This window comes from Cucurbita moschata, unplaced genomic scaffold (assembly GCF_002738365.1).
Source record: "Cucurbita moschata cultivar Rifu unplaced genomic scaffold, Cmos_1.0 Cmo_Scf00060, whole genome shotgun sequence".
NCBI lineage: Eukaryota > Viridiplantae > Streptophyta > Magnoliopsida > Cucurbitales > Cucurbitaceae > Cucurbita > Cucurbita moschata.
Window position 1 is genome coordinate 536,777 of NW_019268576.1, and position 25,649 is coordinate 562,425.

The 25,649-nt window shown below is 38.1% G+C and overlaps 4 protein-coding genes across 5 annotated transcripts; 2 read left to right on the top strand and 2 right to left on the bottom strand.

The window, feature by feature from the left end:
* Positions 1-471: 471 nt before the first annotated feature.
* On the top strand, positions 472-5,800 carry LOC111436765. 2 transcript variants are annotated; one of them, XM_023074492.1, is made up of 9 exons: positions 472-783; positions 1,162-1,731; positions 1,953-3,656; positions 3,720-4,027; positions 4,116-4,385; positions 4,465-4,545; positions 4,877-4,988; positions 5,252-5,318; positions 5,452-5,800. In XM_023074492.1, exons 1-9 carry the CDS (start codon positions 696-698, stop codon positions 5,546-5,548), a joined length of 3,297 nt encoding a protein of 1,098 aa, XP_022930260.1. In that variant the 5' UTR covers positions 472-695; the 3' UTR covers positions 5,549-5,800. The 2 variants fall into 2 exon arrangements, with proteins under 2 accessions (XP_022930260.1, XP_022930259.1); XM_023074491.1 differs by having other exon boundaries at positions 1,953-4,027.
* A 46-nt stretch (positions 5,801-5,846) lies between these two features.
* LOC111436767 lies at positions 5,847-12,479 on the bottom strand. Its single transcript, XM_023074496.1, has 8 exons — positions 12,315-12,479; positions 10,544-10,957; positions 9,011-9,128; positions 8,555-8,864; positions 8,393-8,465; positions 7,357-7,447; positions 7,195-7,274; positions 5,847-6,385 (listed from the first exon to the last, which is right to left on the bottom strand). Exons 1-8 carry the CDS (start codon positions 12,363-12,365, stop codon positions 6,251-6,253), a joined length of 1,272 nt encoding a protein of 423 aa, XP_022930264.1. The 5' UTR covers positions 12,366-12,479; the 3' UTR covers positions 5,847-6,250.
* A 5,283-nt stretch (positions 12,480-17,762) lies between these two features.
* On the top strand, positions 17,763-19,634 carry LOC111436909 (peroxidase 24-like). Its single transcript, XM_023074700.1, has 4 exons — positions 17,763-18,051; positions 18,188-18,379; positions 18,506-18,674; positions 19,121-19,634. The coding sequence occupies exons 1-4, from the start codon at positions 17,824-17,826 to the stop codon at positions 19,522-19,524; spliced, it is 993 nt and encodes a 330-aa protein (XP_022930468.1). The 5' UTR covers positions 17,763-17,823; the 3' UTR covers positions 19,525-19,634.
* A 799-nt stretch (positions 19,635-20,433) lies between these two features.
* On the bottom strand, positions 20,434-24,265 carry LOC111436948 (probable 1-deoxy-D-xylulose-5-phosphate synthase, chloroplastic). Its single transcript, XM_023074749.1, is given in 10 exon segments — positions 20,434-20,793; positions 20,880-21,446; positions 21,536-21,843; positions 21,925-22,074; positions 22,077-22,197; positions 22,292-22,563; positions 22,763-22,913; positions 23,154-23,318; positions 23,568-23,696; positions 23,881-24,265. Coding segments are annotated over 10 exon segments (2,151 nt in total). The 5' UTR covers positions 24,019-24,265; the 3' UTR covers positions 20,434-20,643.
* Positions 24,266-25,649: the final 1,384 nt, after the last annotated feature.

The window sequence follows — 25,649 nt, forward strand, 5'->3', positions numbered from 1 at the left end:
ACTCTCTTTATTTATCATTTTTTCCATATTTAGAGAAATCATATGTCTATAAAAAAAATGTAATGTTTCTAAAATATTGTAAATTATCTTTTATCTAATTATTATACTTTTATATCTATTTCTATATGTTTATATTAGTCTCTATATCTTATAGTATATATATTTTTTACAATAATATTTATATATTTATCAATATTAATAAGCGACCTTGAGGAATTGAGATGAATAAATAAAAATTTTAAAAAATATTAAAAAAACGTAAATAAATTTAATTTTTTAAACCAAAAAAAAAAAAAAAAATANTTATTTTTTAAACAAAAAAAAAAAAAAAAATAGACAGCTGTCGACTACCTCTATAGTATAGGGAAGAGTAACGGCTCGCTGACTAGGACCGATGAATCCCACGACCCACAGCTTTCGGTATATTTTTGTAATTAAAAAAGAAAAGGAAAATTACCTTTTTCATTTTGGAACTTTCTTCTCTTCGGTGAAAGCCCGCCGCCGAGATCAGATTTAATACTCTCACTCTATTCTTCCCTCCAAAACCCTCACAGTCCCTTTCCTCTTCCCGCCATTTCTTTCCCATTCTATTCCTTTTCCCCTTGATCCCTCTTCCGATTAGCTAAACCGGCGCCGGCAAGCTATTGCCGGCTTCGCTCCGTCGGCGATCTCTATTTGCTGCAGAAGAATTGAAAATGGCTCCATTTGGAGGCGATCGCGAGGACATTGATTGTACCGACACCGAAGTCTTTGATGGCCAGCTTTCACCGCCCTCATGTTCTGGTAAATGGCTTTGATTTCTGTATTATTTTCTTTTGAATTTGTGAAAGATTTGTTTTGATTGATGTTTTACATATCGAGTGTTGAATGTTTACAAAATCTAAGCCAAGCTTTGAGAATTGGAAGTAGTTTTTGTTTTTGATTTTGAGTAAGATTTCAAATATCTCTGCAAGAACATGAAAATCATTGTAAAGAAATGGTGAGAAAACGGGACCTTCATGATTGGATTTTCATATTTCCATGGCTTGATTTTAAGTATGGGATGAGTTTTTTCCTTCATTAAATACAAATTGGTTTCCTGTAATGCATAGTGATTATGCTGTTTGTGACTAGACATATTACAACTTCACTTTGATTTATCTTGTGGTTTGGGTTACACAGGTGAGGAAACGGATAAGGCTTCATATTCTTCAGGAGCAGATCGTTTTTATGATGACGATTTTGAAACTCAAGTAGTAAATTTTGCTGGAGAAACTCAAGTCGTGAATCCTCTAAATGATGAGTTTGAAACTCAATTAATGAATCCTTTAAATGATGAGTTTGAAACTCAATTAATGAGTCCTATAAATGATGAGTTTGAAACTCAGTTAGTGAATCCTCTTGGAGAAACTCAAGTGTTCAATGTTGCGAGTGAAACTCAAACTTTGAGTGTCTGTGGTGAAACCCAGCAACTTGATGATCCTATTCCTGATGGCATCGAGTGTATGGACTTTGACACTCAAATATTGAATGATTTTGATGATGAAATGGCTGGTGATTCCTATGAAGATGAAGGATCAAAGGGAACTGAAATTAATGTCGTCGAAGATCTAACTGATGATGAATCAGCCCAAAGTTTCTATCCATCCATGGAGAAGGATAAGGTTCAATTGAGCCCTCTTAGTGATCATGATGCGAGGAAGGATTTAAAGGCGCTACTGGACAAGTTGCCTGATAAAAAATGTAATTCAGGTATTATTCTTTTGATCGTCTCATGTTAGATAGAACTCTTTTTTGTATATTTCGACAGTAGCAGAGTTCCAACAAGAAATTTGGTTTGTTTGTTTTGAGATGATAAAGTGCCTCTTGGGATGTTTTCTGTGCTGCAAAAGATGATTGTTTCATTCAAGCAATACACTTAAGAAATACTTTATTTTCTTACGAGAGAAGTCTATTTACGTTCTTCTTTGCAGGGCCTACACGACTTTCTTCAATACGTGCAGCTTCATTGCGTTCTTCTGGTTCAGCAGCCCGCAGTTCTGCCTTGCAGAATAGAAATCTTGGGTCATGTTCTGTTATGATTGACAAGGATATTGAAAAATCATCGGTAAAAGATAATCACATTGATCAACAGACTGATCTCGAGCAGTGCTGTGAGAATGCTGGAGAATTAGGTAACGTGAAGTGCAGAGCTGGCAGTTCAGCAGTGAGAAAACTTTTTACGAAAGACATTGTGGGAGACTTCGGTGATCTTCACTCAAGTTGTGATGTTGGCGACATGAACATACACGAGTTGACTGCATGCGATGGTGATCAGTTGGCAGGCTTAAGCTATGTTGATTCTCAAGAACCTGGGGATTTAATGCAAGACAATGCTCTTGATTTTGTCGATAAGTTTCTTAAAAACAATTCTTTGGAGTTTGATCAAGGAGGGGGTGCCCGTAAATTGGATGCTATCGTGCAAACAAAGTCGGTTGTTAGCCCTAAAGGGCAATATAATCTGGCCAAAATTGTTAACTGTATGAGAACAGTTGGAGAATCAAGAGTTTTTGACTGGGACGATAATCGGGAAGATGAAGGAGGTGGGGATATTTTCTGCCGAAGGAAGGAAGAGTTCTTCACTGAACCTCGAAAATCGAAAGGAAGAAGACCAGACTCGAACTGTGATATTAAAGGATCTTTAAGTATCCCAAACATGAAATCAAGGTTATTTTGTTCTGATTCACGCATAGAGTTGAGTAAAGGAAGCGAGAATAACGAGACAGCCCGAGAAGCCAAAGTCAAATGTAAAAAGAATCTATGCAATAAACTGGATCGGCAGAATGATGGTGATGCTTGTAGGGTAGAGTCGGAAGACAACGACATCGAGCCTAATCAGCAAGAAATCCCTGATGTAGGTTTCGATACTCAGATGGCAGCCGAGGCACTGGAAACATTATTCAATGATGAGAGCATCAATAAGCTAGTTAATAATGAAGCAAATCAACATTTGGAAAATAGTCCAAAGGATTCTTTTGGAGGCTCTCCTACTGGAAGGTCAAACACTAGCTCGAACACGAGGAAATCCTTGAAAAAGGGACGTGCTTCTAGTTCCGGGGTTGTCCCGAGGCAGTCCAAGAAAATAAACCAGAAGTTTTCTGGAAATTTCATGAAGGCGTGTGAAAATGAGACTGTAAAAATGTCAAGGAGGAATAATAAGACAGATGCTGATGGAATCATTGGTAATGGAAACACAGGCAGTGTGCCGAGCAATGTTGCTAAGGTTTCACCTGTTGCACGTCGAACCAGGCATTCAATGACAGTAAATCAATCGAAAAAGGCTAAAGTTGCATCTGGTGAATGTGAGCAGTCGGTTACAAAGGTTGGTCCATTAATCAAGAAAAGAAGTGCTGATCGAGCCACTGGGGACCCGAAGGCAAAGAGAACAAAATCTCGGGAGGCAGTTTCTAAGATACTTGTAACCAAGTCGAAAGAAGGCACTAAAAGTGATGCAACAAGCTCCATAGGACAACGAAGATCGTGTGATATGTTAGCCGGTCAGGTAAGTCTATCTGATGAGTTAGTTGGACAAACTGTAATTAGGCGCCCGAGGTCATGTTCCACGAGGAAAACACGATCGTCATTAGGTGTTATTTCATCTCTTGCTTCAAATGAGAACTTGGAAAGAGCAGGTGCAGAAAAATCTAATGATGGAAATATAACAATTAAGGATGGATGTATGGTTTCTTCTGTTGTAAAGACTACGTCAGATGAATCTCCTAGTAAAAGACGTAAACCATCCGACACGGTTTGTTCTACTCCGCCTGATAATTGTAGGACGCCTATAAATGCCGTATCACCCGTTTGTATGGGTAACGAGTATTACAAACAATCATGCAAAAAGAGCCCCTTCAAACCAAGTCTTTTGAAAGAACTTCGTGATTTAACTGCCACGGGGCTTGTATCGGGACCCTTATCAACTGAATCAAGGAGGAGAAAAGATATGAACGACGTTCAAGTCTTGTATAGCCAGCACCTCGATGAGTACATAATCAAACAACAAAAGAAGGTTGTTTCAGATCTCATACTCTTTTTACCTTTTCCACAAGCTGGTTTTTTCAACTTATAATTCATTATCCTTATCGATGTTCTTTCAGACGTTGACTCGCCTAGGGATTAAAGTGGTATCGTCCATGACCGAGGCAACACATTTCATAGCTGATAAATTTATTCGTACAAGGAATATGTTAGAAGCCATTGCTCTGGGTAAGCTTGTGGTGACACACCAATGGATTCAGAGTTGTGGACAAGCGAGATGCTTCATCGACGAAAAAAATTACATCCTACGAGACGCCAAAAAGGAGAAGGAATTTGGATTTAGCATGCCAGGTTCGCTGGCGAGTGCTCGTCAGCATCCTCTTCTAGAGGTGATCTCAATTTCAATGTTTCACCACGTGCTGTATTTGGCCATTACCCCTCTAGTTTTTAAAATAGTAATCTCCACAGGGTCGACGAGTGTTGATTACTCCAAATACAAAACCCGGGAAAGACGTCATTTCGAGCTTGGTCAAGGCAGTGAAGGGCCAGGTATATTTTGCCTGAACTTTTATTTCGTATGACAACCTAGCATAGAGCGTGTTCATCATATCGTTTGAAGTGCATATAAATGATTAGACGTGTTTTTTACGTTTTTCGTTTAGCAAGTGCTTATATATTAGAAGCGTTTTTGAACCGGGAGTAAAATTTTACTTAGTGGTAAAAAGTGTTTTTACAATTTTTTTTCGATTACCAAAAGTGGCACGAGAAATTCTACGAGTAGATAAAAGACGCTTAAAAGTGTTTTCGTAAAAAGCATTTAACCAAATTTCTTCCAGAAGTAGTTAGTTGTATAATAAGTGCTTCATGTGCCATTCGCCAGGCAGTAGAGAGGCTGGGGAGGTCCATGCTGAAGGATGATCAAATTCCAGATGATTTGTTGATTTTGTCATGTGAAGAAGATTATGATATGTGTATGCCTTTTCTTGAAAAAGGTTGGTTCAGATATATCCTTCTCATTTGGTTTATAGCATCAAAAGTCTAGTGCATACGTCAGTGAGCAACAGTTAATTTTTTTAAAAAATTTACTATTTATTTATTTTTTCGTCCTCTTACTTTCTTTGAGTGACGAGGTTAGCTTATGATTTAGAGCGGAGATTTTGAACCTCTAATTTCTTGGTCAAGGGTACATGCTAACTATTGAGCTACACTCACTCGTGGGTTTTCCCCTTTGAAAAGTTAACCTTTTTGCTTGCAGGAGGTGCAGTGTATGGTTCCGAGCTGCTGCTTAACGGGATCGTAACTCAAAAGCTCGAGTTTGAAAGGTTGGGTTTTCTATCATTCGGTAAATTGCACATAAAAAATAAGCTGTTACTAATTCTTAAATTTCTTTTCAGCCATCCTAAGACCAAACAATATTTTATACTCGTTTCTTATGTTGTTGAATAATCTGTGCAGGTATCGTCTTTTTGTAGATCAAGTCAAGAGAACTCGGTCGACGATATGGCTCAAGAAAGATGGCAATAAGTTCCATCCTGTTTCTAAACATCATTAACTTTACTTGATCATATATTTTCTGTTGGGGTGTTCTCTTTCTGGTATGTGTTCTAATGTGTAAATTATAAATTATAGTTTTCATGTGCTCTATAATTTAAATTCATTTTAATGTAAATTTTAGGGTCTTAGAGAAAGAGACATACATTACCCTTTTGTATGTCATAAACTATGTAATATAACCTTATATAACTTATGTGACATTAATGTGGCAATGTTTTTAGTTCTTATTTATTAAATTTATATCATCAAATTTTTTTTGCTACAAGATTGGTGTTGTCTCATTTCGCTCATAAAAGTTGAAAAACCACTCAAGATTGGACCTTCTGCTAAAAATATACAAGCCGGCACAATCGATGCTCTTATGGCCTTTAAGTTTGAAGTCCTGTGAACGTAGAATTGCTAAGAAATACACCAGAAATGTGCAATTTAGATCGTGTCCTGAACACAATTTGCTATACAAAATATATAGGTCTTCAAGGGATACTCGTCTTCGAAGTTCAAGCATAATCTTCTTTCATTGTTATCCGTTGCAGCTCGAGCTCGTCTATTCATACTTAAATCTTGACTTGAATCTTCGACGACGATGGTCATTGCTTGCTAACTATCTGCATTTCGCTCTTCTTGCATTGGAATATCGCTGGTAATGTAGATGTTCGGAAAGGAAGATTCAGAAGACGGGCTTATCGTCTTCGGAATTAGGTCATACTGGGTTGGGGTTTTGTGCGACTCGAAGTCGCCACATGTAGTAATGAATGTATACAGAGTTCAGGCTCATAGCCGCACCAAAACCCAAGATTGCAGACAGCAATATGGCATATAAGATCTTCAGTTTCAGCTGCAAATAAGACCAAAAGATTGTCAATAAGATGTAGTAAGGAAGTTGAGGTTTCTAACTTTCCAATGCAAAATGCAGAAAAGAAGGAAGTCCAAATGCAGCTGGGGGAAATGTTACAAAGGAAGCTATAGCGGTAGCCGGTAAGATCGTCTTCACAACGACCCAAGCTCACCGCTAGCAGATATTTTTCCCTTTGGGCTTTTCCTTTCGAGCTTTCCCTCAAAGTTTTTAAGACGCATCTACAAGGGAGAGGTTTCCACACCCTTATAAAGAATGTTTCGTTCTCCTCCCCAACCAATGTGGGATCTCACAATCCACCTTCTTTCGGGTCCCAGCGTTCTTATTGGCACTCGTTCCAGAACCAAACACCAGGCAGTGTGCCAACGAGAACGCTGGGACCTCAAGGGGGTGGAAACTTCTCTCTAGTAGACGCATTTTAAAAACTTTGAAAGGAAACCCGTAAAGGAAAATCCAAAAAGAACAATATTTGTTAGCAGTGGATTTGGGCTGTTACATATTTTTTCACGAGTTAAAAGCATTTGAATTTGGCAGCTTCAGTTTCAATGAACCCATAATTCTAATAGTTCGATTCTGATGGTCTAAAATAAAGTCGTTAGTCGGGTCAGTTTGGTTTCAAAAATCGTTTTTTTTTGTTGTGCCAACAAGCAGCCTGAATCGACTCGCTCGTATATCTGTTCGTTAACCCTTAACATAGTGGCTCTCTTTCCAAGCCACTTTAAGATTGAATTAGATCTCACAGAAATCAGACTAACATTGTGCTATGCCCGATGCATGAAGATTTTACTCACCAAAGTATAGAATAGATGAAGAATGATAGCTACAAGTGCGAACTCTAGAGCTGCAAATGTCCATATATACTCCTTGATTGCTGCAAAGTTAAGCAAGCAAGCAAATTAGGAGACTCATAAATCAGCTATAGAAAATATTTAAGATTTTGCGTAAAACTATACCGAGGACGACGGAGAATATCGATGACATGAGACCAAACACCAACGCAGAAGGCACAGCGTAAATGATTGCCTTAGTCCTCAAGTCATGAACCTAAAAACGAACAATCCGAAGGCAAAAACACTATATTATAGCTCGATATGAACAAAAACATGATCGAACAATATCTTAATCCAAACACGATGTGAATACAAATTCTATAACAGCCCAAACCCACCGCTAACAGATATTGTCCTCTTTGGTCTTCCCTTTCGGGCTTCCTCTCAAGGTTTTTAAAACGCGTATGCTAGGGAGAGGTTTCCACACCCTTATAAAGAATGTTTCGTTCCCTTCTCCAACCGATGTGGGATCTCACAATCCACCTCCCTTCGGGACCCAACGTCCTCATTAGCATTCATTCTCTTCTCCAATCGATGTGGGACCCCCAATCCACCCCCTTTCAGAGCCAGCATCCTTGCTGGCACACCGCTTCGTGTCCACCCCCTTCGGAGCTCAGCCTCCTCGCTGGCACATCGTTCGATGTCTGGCTGTGATACCATCTGTAATAGCCCAAACCCACCGCTAGCAGATATTGTCCTCTTTGGGCTTTCCCTTTAGGTTTTTAGAACGCGTCTGCTAGGGAGAGGTTTCCACACCCTTATAAAGAATGCTTTGTTTCCCTTTCCAACCAATGTGGGATCTCACAATCCACCCCTCTTCAGGGCCCAACGTCCTCGTTGGTACTCATTCCCTTCTCCAATCGATGTAGGACACCCAAATCCACCCTCTTCGGGGCCAGCGTTCCTACTAGCATATCATTCCGTGTCTGGCTCTGATATCATTTGTAATAGCCTAGACCCACCGCTAGCAGATATTGTTCTCTTTGGACTTTCCCTTTCGGGCTTCCCCTCAAGGTTTTTAAAACGCGTTTGCTAGGGAGAGGTTTCCACACCCTTATAAAGAATGTTCCGCTCCCCTCTCCAACCGACGTGAGATCTCACAAATTCCTAACGTAGTTCAAAATTCAATCAATTTCCTCTATCATAGCAAATGACATACCAGAAGCTGCTCAAGGAAGAAGAAGTAGCATATTGTGCTGATTAAAACAAGCACCACAAAGTCCTGCCAAGCACTGCAACAAATATAGAACTTTAAGTACAGTTTCCACAACCGGGAAACGAATTTCCGAACATCGTAAATCATGACGAGCCATTGCAATACCTCAACATCTGTGAGCGGGAAACCGCTCGATTATGCAGCGGTCCACCGTCCCGTTGAGAGGTGGTCGGAATGCGGAGTAACGTGACGGGTAAATTCTTTACCTCTTGCCTACATACTTCACAGTTCTTGTTTCCTTTTCTGCTAAACCATTCTATTGCACAATCTTTATGTAAAAGCCTAAGGGCTCCTTTGCAACTGCATTCCATTTTGAGAGTGTTTTCTTCTTCGCATGGTTCAAGGCAAATTCTACAAACTGCTTCCTCTTCAGGAATTTCTTCATCATTTTCTAAGGTAACAGAACCATCTTGATCTGATACATCAAATAATTTACAATAAGGCCCCTAATGTTTGTGTTTTTTTTAAATTCCGCCCCTAATCTTTTTGAAATTTTAATTTCATCCTTCTGCGCAATATTAAAGTGATACATAAGTTGCTTTAGGGTATGTGGATTTATACCAGAACTTGTACTCGCCTCAGAAGTTGCTTTAGGGATAGCGAAAGATGTCGATCGCACTATAACGATACTTCTACTGGGCACGGATAGAGACCTCGAAACTGCACGGGCTGCTTCTTTCTGCATGAGTTAAAAACGAAAGACCAAATTACGAATCTGAAACGAGCAATAAGCCTGTAATAGCCTAAGCACACCACTCGCAGATATTGTCTGCTTTGACCCGTTACGTATCGCCGTTAACCTCACGGTTTTTAAGACGCGTATGTTAGGGAGAGGTCTCCACACCCTTATAAGAATGTTTCGTTCTCCTCTCCAACCGACGTGGGATCTCACAATCCACCCCTTTTGGGAACCTAGCGTCATCACTGGCACACTCTCCGGTGTCTGGCTTTGATACCATTTGTAACAGCCCAAGTCCATTGCTAGCAGATATTGTCTGCTTTGGTCCGTTATGTATCGCCATCAACCTCACGGTTTTTACAATGTGTATGTTAGGGAGAGGTATCCATACCCTTATACGGAATGCTTCGTTTCCCTCTCTAACCTATTCTCACAATCCACCCCCCTTAGGAACCCACCGTCCTCGCTAGCACACCGCCCGGTGTCTAACTCTCATACCATTTGTAATAGCCCAAGCCCACCACTAGCAGATGTTATCTGCTTTGGCTCATTACATATCGCCGTCAGCCTCACAGTTTTTAAAACGTATATGTTAGAGAGAGGTCTTCACACCCTTATAAGGAATGTTTTGTTCCCCTCTCCAACCGATATAGGATCTCACAATCTACCCCCTTGGGAATCTAGCATACTCCTTGGCACACCGCCCGATGTCTGGCTCTGGTATCATGTATAACAGTCCAAGCCTATCACTAGCAGAAATTGTCTACTTTGGCCCATTACGTATCACCATCAGCCTCACGGTTTTTAAAACGTGTATGTTAGAGAGAGGTATCCACACCCTTATAAGGAATGCTTCGTCCAATCGATTCTCACAATCCACCCCCCTTGGGAACCCACCGTCCTTGCTAGCACACCGCCCTGCCCAGTGTCTGGCTCTGATACCATTTGTAACAGCCCAAGCCCACCACTAGCAGATGTTATCCGCTTTGGCCCGTTACATATTGCCGTCAGCCTCACGATTTTTAAAACATATATGTTAGAGAGAGGTCTTCACACCCTTATAAGGAATGTTTCGTTCCCCTCTCCATTTAGAATCTCACAATCTACCCCCTTGGGAATCCAGTGTCCTTGGCACACCGTCCGATGTCTGGCTCTGGTATCATTTATAACAACCCAAGCCTATCACTAGCAGATATTGCCTGCCTTGGCCCGTTACGTATCGCCATCAGCCTCACGGTTTTTAAAACGTGTATGTTAGGGAGAGGTTTACACACTATTATAAAGAATGTTTCATTTTCTCTCCGACCAATGTGGGATCTCACAAAACTTTTTTCATGGTAAGTACTAACATTCTAGCTAGTTTTTGTACGATGAAACTTAAAAGAAATGAAGTTCGTAACACAAAAAGAACTCACACGTGGGATTGGCCTTTCATCGATTGCGGTTGTTGTGGCGGGGAGCGGAACCGAGGGGGACAAATTTGCGGCCGGAGTCACTGGGAGAGAGTTGGATTTTTTCCATGAAAAGTGTGAAGCGAAAGCAGCTACTATCGGAGTTTCAGCAGTTGACTTCGGGTCCGAACTTAGAAGCGAACTTCTCTCACCTTCAGCAGCAATGCCTTTTCTCTTAAAGCTTAAAGCCCTTAAGAAGCTTCCTGGAGATAAAACACCTTTACTGGAAGCTTGAGATTGCAGTAAACCTTTCCCGCTACGGCTTTTACCAAAACTCGACGATCTCGGGGGTATTTGAAGGGAAATATCGGGACGTCTACTACTATGTCCACCACCTGATGTCTGCTCATTCACAGATTTTACAATCGGGTTGTCTTCCTGCTTATAACAAATGTTCGAGTTCAAATTAGATTCATCGACCATCTAAGCAGTTCAATACATATTTACACAGAAAGAACTCACAAAGCAAAAACAAAAATGTTCTTCATATGTCAATGGCTGTCCTCCAAGTTCACGCTAAATAACTCATGATATAGCTCAAACCCACCCCTAGCAGATATTGTCTGTTTTGACTCGTTACGTATCGCCATCAGCCTCACGGTTTTTAAAATGCGTTTGTTAGGGAGAGGTTTCCACACCCTTATAAGGAATGTTTCGTTCCCTTCTCCAACCGATGTGGGATATCACAATCCACCCCCCTTAGGGAGCCAGCGTCCTTGCTGGCATACTACTCGATGACTGGCTCTGATACCATTTGTAACAGCTAAAACTCACCACTAGTAGATATTGTCCACTTTGGCTCGTTACGTATCGCTATCACCCTCACAGTTTTTAAAACACGTTTGCTAGGGAGAGGTTTCCATACTCTTATAAGGAATGTTTTATTTCTCTCTCCAACCGATGTGAGATCTCACAATCCACCCTCTTAGAAGCTAACGTCCTCATTGGTACACCACCCGGTGAGTGGCTCTAGTACCATTTGTAACAGCTCAAGCCCACCGCTAGCAAACATATTGTCCGCTTTGACCCATTACGTATCACCATTAGCCTCGTAGTTTTTACCGACGTGGGATCTCACATACTTTCCCACCTCTTTGTAAAATCAACATTTTATTTTTCATTTCTAACAATAAGAACTCGGAGTACAAATGCAAACCCAAACTCCCTACGTACTCTCGGGGCGATAACCAGCCCACGAGCCAGTGTACGGAATCACAGATTCCCCAAACATCCATCCATTCGGATCCTATTACAGTGTAACTTTCTAAACAACATAAACACAACGTAAATAAGAGATTAAGCAAGATTATCAGATAAATTCACAAATGAATTCTGGAGGGTATAGATCTAATTTATGATATTAAGAGCATTGTCTTCTTAGCTAGAACTCGACACACTGTTCAAGATCTACAAAGTACAAACAGAAACACAACTTTCCCCAAAAAAACAGGACAGCCGCAACGCCATGTCCGGGAAAACGACAATAATTCAGCTCAAATTAAGCTCAGAAAACATAAAATTAACTGTTTCAAATAAACCTCCGCACTTAAATCAAAACAAACGATCATTAATTTCTCAGAACAGAACATTATCGATTACAAAGCTCTAAGAACAGCTGAAAATATTCATAAAATCAATGGAAAAATGGATCAAAATACAAACCCACATGCAAAAGGCAAAGAAGAAGAAGAAATCAAAATTAAAAAAATTAAAAAAAAAAAAAAGAAATCCCAACCTCTTGAATAATCTCAGAGACGCCATTTGTAAGTGGCGGGACAGTTGCCATTTCTATTAAACCCACAAAACCAACCGCAAAAGAACAGCCCGAAATTTTAGAGAGAATCAGAGAGCAGAAGAAGAGAGATGGTAAAACGAGTAGGAAATTTTAATGATTTTTTTATTTATAATAATATTAAATTGGTGACCTGACCTGAAATGTAATTTTAAAGATAAGAGAAGACAAGTTATGGGAAAATGGTTTGAAACTCTGACGTGGCTGGCAGGTGCTTGCTTGGAACCTTACGAGGAAATGGGCTTTTATGGCCCATTTACAGTACAATTAAAGCAATTATGGGCCCACCTCATCACAAGAAGCCCAAAAGTTGCCAATTTTCTATTGTGGGTCCCACATGCTCAATGATTCCTTTTCGGCCTAAAGGTTTACCAATTTCCTCTTTTTTTTTTTTTTTTTTTTTTTTAAATTCTGTTTGCTTATGGGCCAGCTAATTGGGCCTTATAATCTCCAAATCCGTCTTTGCGGGCCGGCTTTGGAACGACGTCGTTCGATCGCCTTGAGTTTGCATAATTAAATCGATATTTAAGAATGAAAAATAACCGTTCATTTCTCCGATTTTTGTTCACGATTAAAACAGGGTTTGTAGGAGTTTTGAAAGAGTTAATTATGAAAGTGTTTTAAAAAATAAATATTGTGTTGTAATATTATATTATATTTTTGCTTGCTTAATATTATTCTCTTTATTTACATTTTTTTTTATAAAAATTATAAGAAAAAAATTATCCATGAAAAATTTGATCTCTTCAAAAATAAATAAAAATTTCTGTGGAGATGAAAATTGGGACATGATTGAAACCGAAAAAAGCTTCCTGCCGCTGTTGTGCCAGTTAGATGAACACAAGTCTCCACAATGATATGGTATGATATTGTTCACTTTGAGCATAAGTTCTCATGGCTTTGCTTTGGGCTTCCCGGGACTTTCATCCAACACCTTCCCTCGAACAAAATACGTCTCCCCTTAATTGAGACTCGACTCTATTTCTTTTGGAGTTCTTTGTCTAACATTTGGATGAACACGAGTCTCCACAATGGTATGGTATGATATTGTCCACTTTGAGCCTAAGTTCTCATGGCTTTGCTTTGGGCTTCCCGAGACTTTCATTCAACACCTCCCCTCGAACAAAATACGTCTCCCCTTAGTTGAGGCTTGACTCTATTTCTTTTGAAGTTCTTTGTCCGACATTTGGATGAACACGAGTCTCCACAATGGTATGGTATGATATTGTCCACTTTGAGCGGGCTTCCCGAGACTTTCATCCAACACCTCCTCTCGAACAAAATACGTCTCCCCTTAGTTGATACTCGACTCTATTTCTTTTGGAATTCTTTGTCCAACATTTGAGGATTCTATTGACATTACTAAGTTTAGGGCATGGCTCTAATACCATGTTAGATGAACACGACTCTCCACAATTGTATGATATTGTCAACTTTGAGCATATAAAGTCTTATGGCTTTGCTTTGGGCTTCTCCAAAATGTCTCGTACCAATAAAGATGATATTTTTTAATTATAAATCCATGATTATTCTCTAAATTAGATGATGTGGGACTTTCATTATCCAGTTCAAAAATGATTTGATAAATTAACTTAAATTCTAAATTAGGAACAAAAATGATAATTTGAGTGAATTTCCAAAAAAAATGAAAGAACGCGTAGATTGAGAAAAAGATTTTGCTTTCAACGCTCACTTAGCGCCGCGTTTGACAGCTTCAATACAGCTGGCAAAACACGATAAAGTTTCCAAGTAAAGAGTTGACGGAAATATTTGTCAACTTGTATTTATTACAACTCAACTAATTTACCTTTATTACCATTTGTTGTCTTTTCTAATCATTTTTATACCAACATGTCTATTTTAGTTTATTAAATTAATTTTTTTTTAATTTGAATCTAATATTACTATTAATAAAAAAAAATTAATTTGGATTAAAAATAGTAAAATAATTTTCAGGTAAGAAATCACAGCACAACTTATCTACTACAAGCACATGATTCGAAATCTGGATTCAGTATTTAATAGCCCTGAAATTCCCTTACGACATGGTCACTTGCTTATTTCTCGCTCTTAAGAGTAAAAACTATTCCCACAGACCAATTCGAGTTATTTAAGCATATTTTGTCCTCATTTACATGCTTCATAGTAAATTCCGTTGTCTCTCCCTCTCGTCTAACATTTCCATTGTCTCTCCCTCTCGGTCAAGCAATGAATCAACTAGCCTATTATTTCAATATTCTTTTTTGTCATAATGTCCATTCCGAGACGAGTTGGAAGAGGAATTTCTAGTTCTTACACGGATGAGCCTTAGCTCGATAAGCTCACACTTAACCCGGAAAAAATTCAGACACAAATTATTATAAAGTTAGTATTACACCAAGAATTCATTAACGATCGAATTTAACCCTTTGATTTTTTTGATAGGTGATATATATCATAAATAAAAATTGAGCCATTTATTAATATTTACTCATAAGTTAAAAATATTTAAATATTAGAATTTAGAATATAATTATTTTCCAACACCATTGAGTAGTGGAGCGGCTTCGGCTTGACCTTCCTCGTCTCAATCTCAATATTCTCTCCCTCCCTTTAGTCAAGATTTGTTAGAAAATTAATCATTTTAAAATTAATTTTAATAATTGGTCGGAGCTTTGTCTCAATTTCAAAGCTTAACGGTTAATCATTTCAATAAACAGCTAGCATTTTGAATGATTCTCTCTTATAATTTCATGTATTATGTCACACCCACATATATTATATCATTATCGTTATTTCCTCCATTCTTCCTTTAACGTATACTTATTATTTTTTCAATTTCATATTTAATTTCTAATTATTATTATTTTTATTTATTTTTTAATTATGCTTCATTTCTTTGGAATTTTCTTTGGCATGTTTTCTCCTTTATCCAATTTTTAAAAAATATTTTTTCAAGTCAACCCTAATCTCGAGCATGATGCTTGTTCAATAGAGCTAAACCACAAATCCCACGACTAGTACTTGTTCCATTCACCACTTCTTTATTTCACGCTTGAGGATTTTACCAGCACGATTAAAGTTCGAGGCATAATAGTCCAATCCCACCGCTAACAAATATTGTCCGCTTCAGTTCGTTACGTATTGTCGTCAGCCTCACAGTTTTAAAATATGTCTGCTAGGGAGAGGTTTCCACATACTTATAATTATTGCTTCATTCCTCTCTCTATCTGATGTGGGATCTCACAATTCACTCTCCTTGTGGGCCCAGTGTCGATACACCGCCTGGCTCTAATACCATCTATAATTGTTCAAACCCATGCTAACAGATATTGTCCATTTTATTCCAGTTTTAAAACCCGTCTTAGAAAAATACTTGAATTTTAAGTGAAATTAAAAATAACTATATAATATTTAAAATTTGAAATTAAAATAATTATAAAAACTTTATTAAACGAGATAAAATAATAATTAAAGGAGAAGTGATCTGGTTTGAATGGGTCTCTAAATGCTTATCTATACAAGTGGAGATTCAAACATTAATATTCATTGTATGCATTTGGTCTCGTGAACCAAAAAGGCAAAAAATTTCTTTAAATAAGGCTCCCATGAATTGGATATAATTATAAAGCCTTTTGGACTTAGAACAAAGTCCAAATATATATATATATCAAAATAATTATGAGTTGCTTCCATGAATATACATTCACCAAACATTATTATATAAAGAGGGGACAGTTTTATTTAAAATAAAAAATCATAGGGTTGAGGTCAACCATATACTTTAAATAATGTGTGTAGTTTGAATTTATCATGCAAATTAATTATTTGGTTCTAAGGAATAATTTGAAAGTATTATTATTTTTTATTTGTTTGACGATGTCCAATAGAATTGTTTGATGGAGGCATATGGAGAAACCATGTCCTTTTAAAGATTTTGTTTTCTTTTGTTTATTTAAAGAAATTATTTTTAAATTAATCATTAAAATGAAAAAAAAAAAAAAAGTTTGACCGAATACATTTCTTCATGCAGGTCCCACTTGATTCCGGGAGGTTTGTTTTCGCAATTGGGTGTTTGTGATTATAGGTTGGATGTCTAATTGTTTAGATGATAATGATAGTATCTTATACATGTACTGGTGAGTGAGATCTCATATTGGTTGGAGAGAAGAACGAAACATTATTTATAAAGGTGTGGAAACATTTTCTTAGTAGGTGTGTGAGGTTGAGAGCGATATGTAATGGGCCAAAATGAATAATTTCTGCTAGCAGTAGGCTGGAGCTGTTACAAATGGTATTAGAGCCAGCATCGAGCAGTGTACCAACGAGGATATTGGGCTCCCAAAGGAGGTAAGTTGTGAGATCCCACGTTGGTTGGAGATAAGAACGAAACATTTCTTATAAACGTGTGAAAACTTCTCCCTAATAGACGCGTTTAAAACTGTGAAGCTGACGACTATATGTAACGAACTAAAGCGAATAATATTTGTTAAAATACTCAAAATATTTAAAACAATTTCTTTATACATAACAAATCATATTGGGTGCTTTTCTTTTCATGAAAGAAATATCATATTTTAAGTTTTTTTTTTTTTCTTTAAGATGAAGAAACTTTATATATTCATCTAATTTTATTTATAATTTCCACGAAAAAAAACCATTTCCTTTAAAAAGATGACTTAAAACACATTATACATCGAATTCCAACATTATTGGAATAATCTCACACCAACAAATTAAAATCCCATCTAAAATATTTTTGAAAATTCCATATATATATATATTTTATATCATAACAAACCAATATTGAAATATAAATGATAAATAAAACAGAATAGTTAATATATATATAAATCATCAAAACTATTTTTTATAAGAAAAAAAAAATTAGCACAATATTAGCATAAAGGTCCGGCTTTTAAAAGAGTATTAAATAATTTAAACGGTCAACTTATCGAAGATGAATCATAATAATAAAAATTTAAAAGACAAAAAAAAAATTATAAATGAATAATACTTTAATGTACGTCGGTAATCAAAATTTGTACATACATCACTGTTAAATTGTTAAAAACGAGTCCAATTCGAAGTAAAATTTTTAAAAATATTTATACTTCTATTATCCAAAAATTTAAATTTAAAGGGTGGTGTATAGAAAGATTCTCAGTTTATTTTAATATTTTTATTATTTTAAAATAAAATTTTAAAAATTGACCCATATCCATACTCCATAGCCACAAGCCGGACCTTAATTATGGGATAAGCCTTTGACTTTACATAATTTATTATTCCAAATTGTATGACTTTTTTTTTTAATTTTTTAATTTTTTAATTTTTTAATTTTTAATTTTTTTAGTTTCTCCATTTTTGCCTATAAAAGGTTCCCATTTCCTTTGTGTTTCTTGCACCAATCCACTTCTTCTTCTATTTTTATTTTAATATTTATTTTTTTCCCTCGAAAAAATCTCAAAAAATGAGAGCTTCAAATCATGGCTTCTTCTCCCTCTTTTCTGTACTGCTTCTCAGTACTCTCGTTGCTGTTCAAGCCGTCCCCAAGGGCGCTCTGAGCAATAATGCCTATTGGCGAACCTGCCCCAAAGCTTTGAGAATTATCCGAGACACCACCTTCCGACTCGCTCGATCGAACCCCGGTCTCGGAGCGCAACTCCTCCGAGTTCAATTCCACGACTGCTTCGTTCGGGTATGTCTATTTCTAAACTCTCGATCATTATTAGTTTTAATTTATCGAAATTTCGACTAATTTTCAAGCTCACGAGTACGAAAATTTTTAAATATTGGTATAACATGACTTATTGATTTGAGTTGATGTATGATAGGGATGCGATGCCTCGGTTCTGTTAGATAGTATCACCGGAAACCCGTCGGAGAAGGAAGCAAGACCGAACTTATCGTTATTAGGGTTCGATGCCATTGACACAATCAAGTCGGAGGTTGAGAAGGCTTGCCCTGGAGTTGTCTCGTGTGCCGACATTCTTGCCGTTTCTGCTCGTGATGCTGTTTCCTTTCCGGTGAGTTGTCTCGTCTCTTATTAAAATTTTCAACAAAAAAAAAAAAAGAAGAAAATTATGAAAATATTAAATATATCAAATTTAATTTATTAGATCAGTCATTAATTTCTATGAATTCCTATGTAGTTCAAAAACCGGCGGCTGTGGCCAGTTTTAACCGGAAGAAGAGATGGAACTGTTTCGCGATCATCGGAAGTTACCGGCAATATCCCGTCGCCGTTCTCTAATTTCACCACTCTTAAGCAAATCTTTGAGAATAAAGGCCTTACCGTGAGCGATCTGGTGATTTTATCAGGTAATTTAATTGAACAAAAAAAAATCATTTATATATAATAATATTATATAAAAAAAATATATAAAATGAAAGAAAATCATGCATGTTTTCGCACGTACGTAAAAAAAAAGGTGCATGCATGAAAATAATATTTAATCATTTCTCAAATTAAAAAAAAATATTTGCAGATTTATAATTCACCAACTTTACTAAAATAAAAAATAAAAATAAAATAATATACAAAAAATATATTTAAATTAACAAAATTAAATTTTTTTAATGAATTGAGATTGACATGCTTAATAGTTAAAAAATAAAATTGAAAATTTCAAGATTTTTATTTTTACGGTAAAGTTTCGAGATCTATTAGGAACGTTTTAAAGTTCGATGACCTCCTCGATTCAGAATCTGGAGGGGTCGAGTAAAACATCTAACCCGACTCGTTTTTCGGGCGTGTTATTATTTAGGTGGGCATACAATTGGAGTAGCTCATTGTGGCACATTCTCAAGGAGGCTCTACAACTTCACAGGCCAAGGGGACGCAGATCCTTCATTAAATCCAATCTACGCCAACTTTCTAAGACAAAAATGTCCAAATCCAGCTGATTCTTCAATTACCGTAGAAATGGACCCAAAGAGTTCACGTTCATTTGACACTGATTATTTCAAGATCCTCACACAGCACAAAGGTTTGTTTCAATCCGATGCGGCGCTCTTGACCGACGACTCGTCGTCTCGGATCGTCAAAGAGTTGCAGAAGCCCAAAGCTTTCTTCCCTAGCTTTGCTAACTCCATGTTGAAGATGTCAGCCATTGAAGTCCTCACTGGCAAGAATGGTGAAATCAGGAAACGATGTCGTTTTGTTAATTGAGTTTATTATTATTATTATTATTATTATTATTATGTGTTGTTCAGTTTAATTATTTGTACTTTGGTTTTATATGTATGTGTGGTATTGAAGAAGCTATATTTATATGTATTCAATGTTGATTAAATATATGTAACATTATGTGGGTATACATAAATTCTATATATGCATATTTTAATTAATTTCTCTATGTTTAATGGAATTCAATAGTTAATTAAAAACGTTTGATATAGAAGACGTATAAGAATTTTTATCCATGCAAACACTATTTTTTCCGGACGCTTCCATTTGTGCGGCATGAATTTTTGTTGTCGAAAATCTATTGAGGTAAGTGATTTTACCGTTTGAACGCCTTAGAATTAGTGTAACGACTTATGCCCAAGATTCGGCATCTAATCGCCCTGACAATTCCCTACGACATGGTCACAAACTCAGTACTCATTCCTAGGTTCTGAAAGTGAAAACTATCCTCACATACCAACACTCAGTACTCATTCCTTGCTTCTGAAAGTGAAAACTATCCCCACATACCAACACGAGTCTTTCCAACATGTTTTGTCCTCATTCACATGCATCCTAGAAAAATTACCACAGGTTATCTAAAATTGTTCTAAGAAAAACACACTTAACCTTGGAATTCCTATAATTGAGCTACTGAAAAGGAAGGTGCATCGGTATTGGTACACGACTAATTTTCAATTCTTTTAAGCATTTCTTAGTTATCCAATCCTAAAATCGGTTTAACTTTATATTATATAAAACGAATCCAGTAGATGAAAAGTAATAAAAATTATATTTATGTAAGATTAACTATGTACCGAGTGTGTTCTTCGAGTGTTCTTCCACGTTCAAGATAAAAATAAATAAATGAAATCAAACGTTTAGAATAAAGTTTGATACAATTTGTCAAGCTGAACGTAAATTTTGATATTTTTCATATAATTTTTTCAATTTTAATACCGAAAATATCGACAAAGTAACGGGATCGAATCCTAAGAATGGTAAAGGGTGGAATCTTGCATAAAAGCATGAGCCTTCTAGTATTGTACAAGAAGTATTTGAATATACAGCAGATTTGAAATTTGTAAAGAAGGGTAACGCTTAGACTCACAAAGTTCTCTTCTATGACATGACTTCAAGAGCTTCCCTGATTTGTCCCAGCATATTGAATACTGTAGCAGCAATGTGAGATGGAGTAAGACCTGCTTCAGCCAGTTGGTCGGCTGGCGAACCGTGCTCGACGTATCGGTCCGGAAGAACCAGCGGTCTCCACTGCAAGCAATATATGGAATGCTAGCTAGATTAGTGAATTAGGTACAAAAATCTTAAAGGTGGCTTGGCTTGTATGAGATTTTCACCTTCAAGTTGCCATCAAGAAGGCCATCTAGAGCCAGGAACTGGATGACACGAGACCCGAATCCCCCGATCGATCCTTCTTCCACTGTGATCAAAATCTCGTGCGATTTAGCTAGAGATCGGATAAGGGCTCGGTCGAGTGGCTTGCAGAAACGTCCATCGGCAACTGTTATTCGTAATCCATGGCGTTCGACGATCAATGCAGCAGCCAAACAGTTTTGAACTGCTGTTCCATAGCCCAAGAGTGCCACTCTTTCACCTTCAAGTAAAATCCTGCCTTTTCCAACCTCAAGGGGAATGCCTTTATTCCCTGGTGGCAGCTCAACACCGATACCGTTACCTCGTGGATACCGGAAACAGCTCGGTCGGTCATCTATGGCTGCAGCTGTAGCAACCATGTTAAAGAGCTCGGCCTCGTCGGATGGGGCCATCACCACCATGTTAGGCAGGCATGCCATGAACGTAACATCAAAAGAACCACAATGGGTTGGTCCATCAGCTCCAACCAAGCCTGCCCTGTCCATTGCAAATCTCACAGGCAACTTTTGCAAATCGACATCATGAACTACCTGCAATTCAAACACGACATTTCGTTGAAATTCAACGAAAACAAACTTGTTTCGACTTGGTTAAGGGTCGACAAGAAGCAAAAGCTTGCCTGGTCATACGCCCTTTGCATAAACGACGAGTAGATCGCACAGAACGGTTTTAGGCCTTCACAGGCTAGACCAGCAGCAAATGTAACAGCATGCTGTTCAGCTATACCGACGTCAAAGCATCTCGTCGGGAAACGTCTTTGGAAGAGATTTAAGCCTGTGCCTCCTCCCATTGCAGCATGGATTGCAATAATATCGTTATCCACTTCCGCTTCTGCAATCAATGCCTCCGCGAAGTATGTCGTATACGACTGCGTTGCAGCCTTCGTTTTCTGCTGTTTTCCAGTTGCAGGATCAAACTTTGTGACTCCTGCATAAACAAGCCACAATTGTAGGTTGTAACTCAATTTCCGAAACAATGATCATTTTTCGACCTGAATCTTTAATTTACCGTGGTACTTGTCAGCAGCTTTTTCGGCATATGGATAGCCTCGTCCTTTCTCAGTGACGACATGGATGAGGACTGGACCTGTAGTTTTCGTACTCTTGACTTCCTCGAGAATGGAAACAAGATCGTCCATGTTATGACCATCGACAGGCCGATATAATAAAGCCCGAGCTCCTCAAATAATGTGGATCCAAAACCACTGATCATCCCACGAGCATATTCATCAACTTTTGCTGCCAATTCATGCATAGGACCACCAATTTGTTTCGTGACACCCTGAAACATCATTGGTATAAGGATAATTAAACCCGAGATCGTTCAGATTGAAGGATCAAGGCGTGACGGTTAGATTTGGTTTGTTATTTCTTACCTTGGCTACCTCTCTCAGTTCTCTGAGTGACCTGTTTGACTGCAGCCTGCTGAGAGCACTGCTCAAAGCTCCCACGGGCGGTACGGGCCCATCGAGCGTTGCAGTTGGTAAAGAGACCTGTTTGTTGTCGTTAAGAATAACAATCATGTCCGAGTCGAGGTACCCCGCATTGTTCATGGCTTCATAAGCTTGCCCTGCAGTCATGGCACCATCACCTATGACTGCAACCACATTGTTCTTTCTTCCCTTAAGATCCCTTCCCACAGCCATTCCTATTGAGGTACAACATAAGAATTGCTGTGAAATATCTCACTGAAGTAAATCACAAATATTTTGAAAACTTAAGCACAACCCCAAAATATCAATAGGATAGGAAAATCTAAAACAGTAGCTCATTATGTTCTGAATATACTCTCTCACAAAACCATCTTATCTTTCTTCAGCTCCCAGTTGGAGTTTAAAAGCAATCACCTAAGCCTGCTGAAATGGTGGTAGAGCTGTGACCCGTGCCGAAGCAATCGTATTCGCTCTCCGAGCGTTTTGTGAATCCCGACAACCCGTTTGTCTGTCTAATAGTAGACATCTTATCCCTCCTTCCAGTTAGAATTTTGTGCGGATAAGACTGCAATCACCAATTCAAACTAGTATTAAAACAAAATGGCCAGTCCATATGTAACCGCCCAAGCCCACCGCTTACAGATATTGTCCGCTTTTGTCCGTTACGTATCATCTTCAGCCAGACGCATTTTAAAACCGTGAGGCTCACGGCAATACGTAACGAGCCAAAGTGGACAATATCTGTTAGTGGAGGGCTTGGGCTATTACACCATATCTCTCACCGGGAAGGCAAGAAGAACGGCACCTGATGGCCAACGTCCCACAGAATCCTGTCCTGTGGGGTATTGAAGACATAGTGAAGAGCCACCGTGAGCTCCACCACGCCAAGACTGGAACCCAAGTGACCACCAGTTTTCGACACGTTGAAGATGACATCAGATCTTACTTCATCAGCTAGTTGACAAAGCTCCTGAGTCAACGATACCACAAGAAGCAATCAAACATTTCAAATAGTGTTAAAACGGGTTTAAGAGTTAAAAAAATTAGTATTCATAAGCTAGTTGACAAAGCTCCTGAGTCAACGATACCCCCAAGAACAAGACCAAACATTTCCAAGAGTGTAGCTTTTGAAATTCCGTTTCTACTCTAATATCATATTAAACTATCACAAAATTTAAAAGTTTCAAAGTCAAAAAGATTAGGATATATTAATATATACCTTAATGGATAGATTTTTCATATGAATTGGATAGTTTATAGTGTCCAAAAGAGGAGTCGGTGGACTTTGTGAAGGAAACTCCCCTGTCTCTGAAAGTGATGCACAGATCCCGCCGGGCCTCTTCTTGACCTACCTCAAACAAAAGCAAACAGCCACACATCTTTCAAAACTTAATTATTCAAAAGGTGAAAAGAAAAATCCATAATTCCAATTTTCAGTTGCAAAAAAGATAGAAAATATTCTTTTCTTCTCACTTGGGCATTTCATCAAACACTTAGTGGGCATGTTTTTTTCATCGGTTTTAAAGCCTTACCTGATTGACCCTCTTCTTAAATCGAAAGTCTAGATCCATTCCCCATAAGAATCGAGAAGAAACAGCACTCAAACCTTCATGTTCTTTGACTGCAACTCGACTGATAGAAGCAGGAAAAGCTAGCGTACAGGGCGCCATTGGAGCTCAGCAACCACCAAAAATGGAGAATCAAACAACTTCAATCGCTACAATCAAATCTCAGCTGAAGAAATCCAGAAAAAACAGAGAGACACGGTACATCCACTTTCTACGTGTCATTTAAGGAGAGACACGGGGTAGAAAAATTGAACCAACTTTTTCTTGCCACTAGGGGAAGGGAAGTGGCGGTGAATGAAGTGGAAGAATTAATTTAACGAGAAAAGATAGAAAACCCAATGGAGAGGTGAAGCGTGTGCGGAATTGGCGTTGATAAAACATAGAATCGACGGTGGATGGGCGAGCAGCTTTGGAGTTTGGTCTTTTCTTATTGGTCCACGTCGACTCAAATCCCAAAATAGATACGTGGATAAACTGATTTTTTTTTTAATTAATTTTTTAAAGCATAAACTTCCGAAAAATCGGCAGTTATTTAGGTAATATTTTTAATTAAAAATTAGGAATGAAAATAAGAAAAAATTTGGTCCCAGTTTTAGATCAATCTAATGTTTGCATTAGTGTAGTGTTGTGCCAACACGCTCAGACTTAAACCGAAAATGGTGTTAAGTTGAGTTAGGATAATGTTGCATATTTCTCTAGTGAAATGAGTTCGTTCCATTTATAATGTTTCTCATTATCCTATTATTATCATAAACCGTAACAACTCAAGCTCACCGCTAACCGATATTATCCGTTTTGGCTCGTTATATATCACTGTCAATTAATGGTGGGATCTCACAATCCATCATCCTAGAGGTCTAGCGTCCTTGTTCACACACCGCTCGGTATATGGCTTTAATACCATTTGTAGCAGCACAAGCCCACCGCTAATAAATATTGTCCACTTTTGCTTGTTACATATCGTCGTCAGCCTCAACGAATTAACTTTTGCTCGATACCATTTCGAAATCTTTGACACATATTAAGAACTCGGATAGATAGATGTTTGGGAAGTCTTGATGAGATGAGTGACACGGGGGCCCATTCTCGATGGCATGACCAAACGAGTTGTGATGGCTGACGACATCCCGAGACTCGGGATGACGTCAAAACATATGGACCATAACGATGGGGATCGAGATGACAAGACGAGATGCGACATTGCATTGAGAGACCTTGACCCTGAGCAGAGGCAAGGTTGAGCCGAATGACTTGGCTGAGTGTAGAGGCAAGTCGGATGTGTCGCAGACGATTGAACATGCACGCGCAGGCGGCGTGTGTGGTTGAACAAGCTTAGATTCCGGACAAGCGATGTTCGATTGGCAAAGACAAACCTCACCTAGAGTGAAGTGAAAAGTATATATGGGGCTTAATTCCCCTTAAAACTGGTCGTGAGCGTGCCAAAATCATGACGCCGCACAGTAAAAAATGTCGCAAATAAAAAACTCAACGTGGGCTCAATAAGGTGGTATGTGGCTAGCTAACCATACAGTTTGAAAGGGCATTAACTAATGTTTCTACACCCTTATAACTAATGTTTAGTTTGTTTATTTAATTGATGTGGGACCTTACAATCCATTCTCTTTTGAGGCCAACGTTCTCGTTGACATATTGTTTGGTGCCTAGTTTTGATACCGTTTGTAACCGCTCAAACTCATATTTTTCACATAGTTAAACATTGTTTCTTTCTTCCT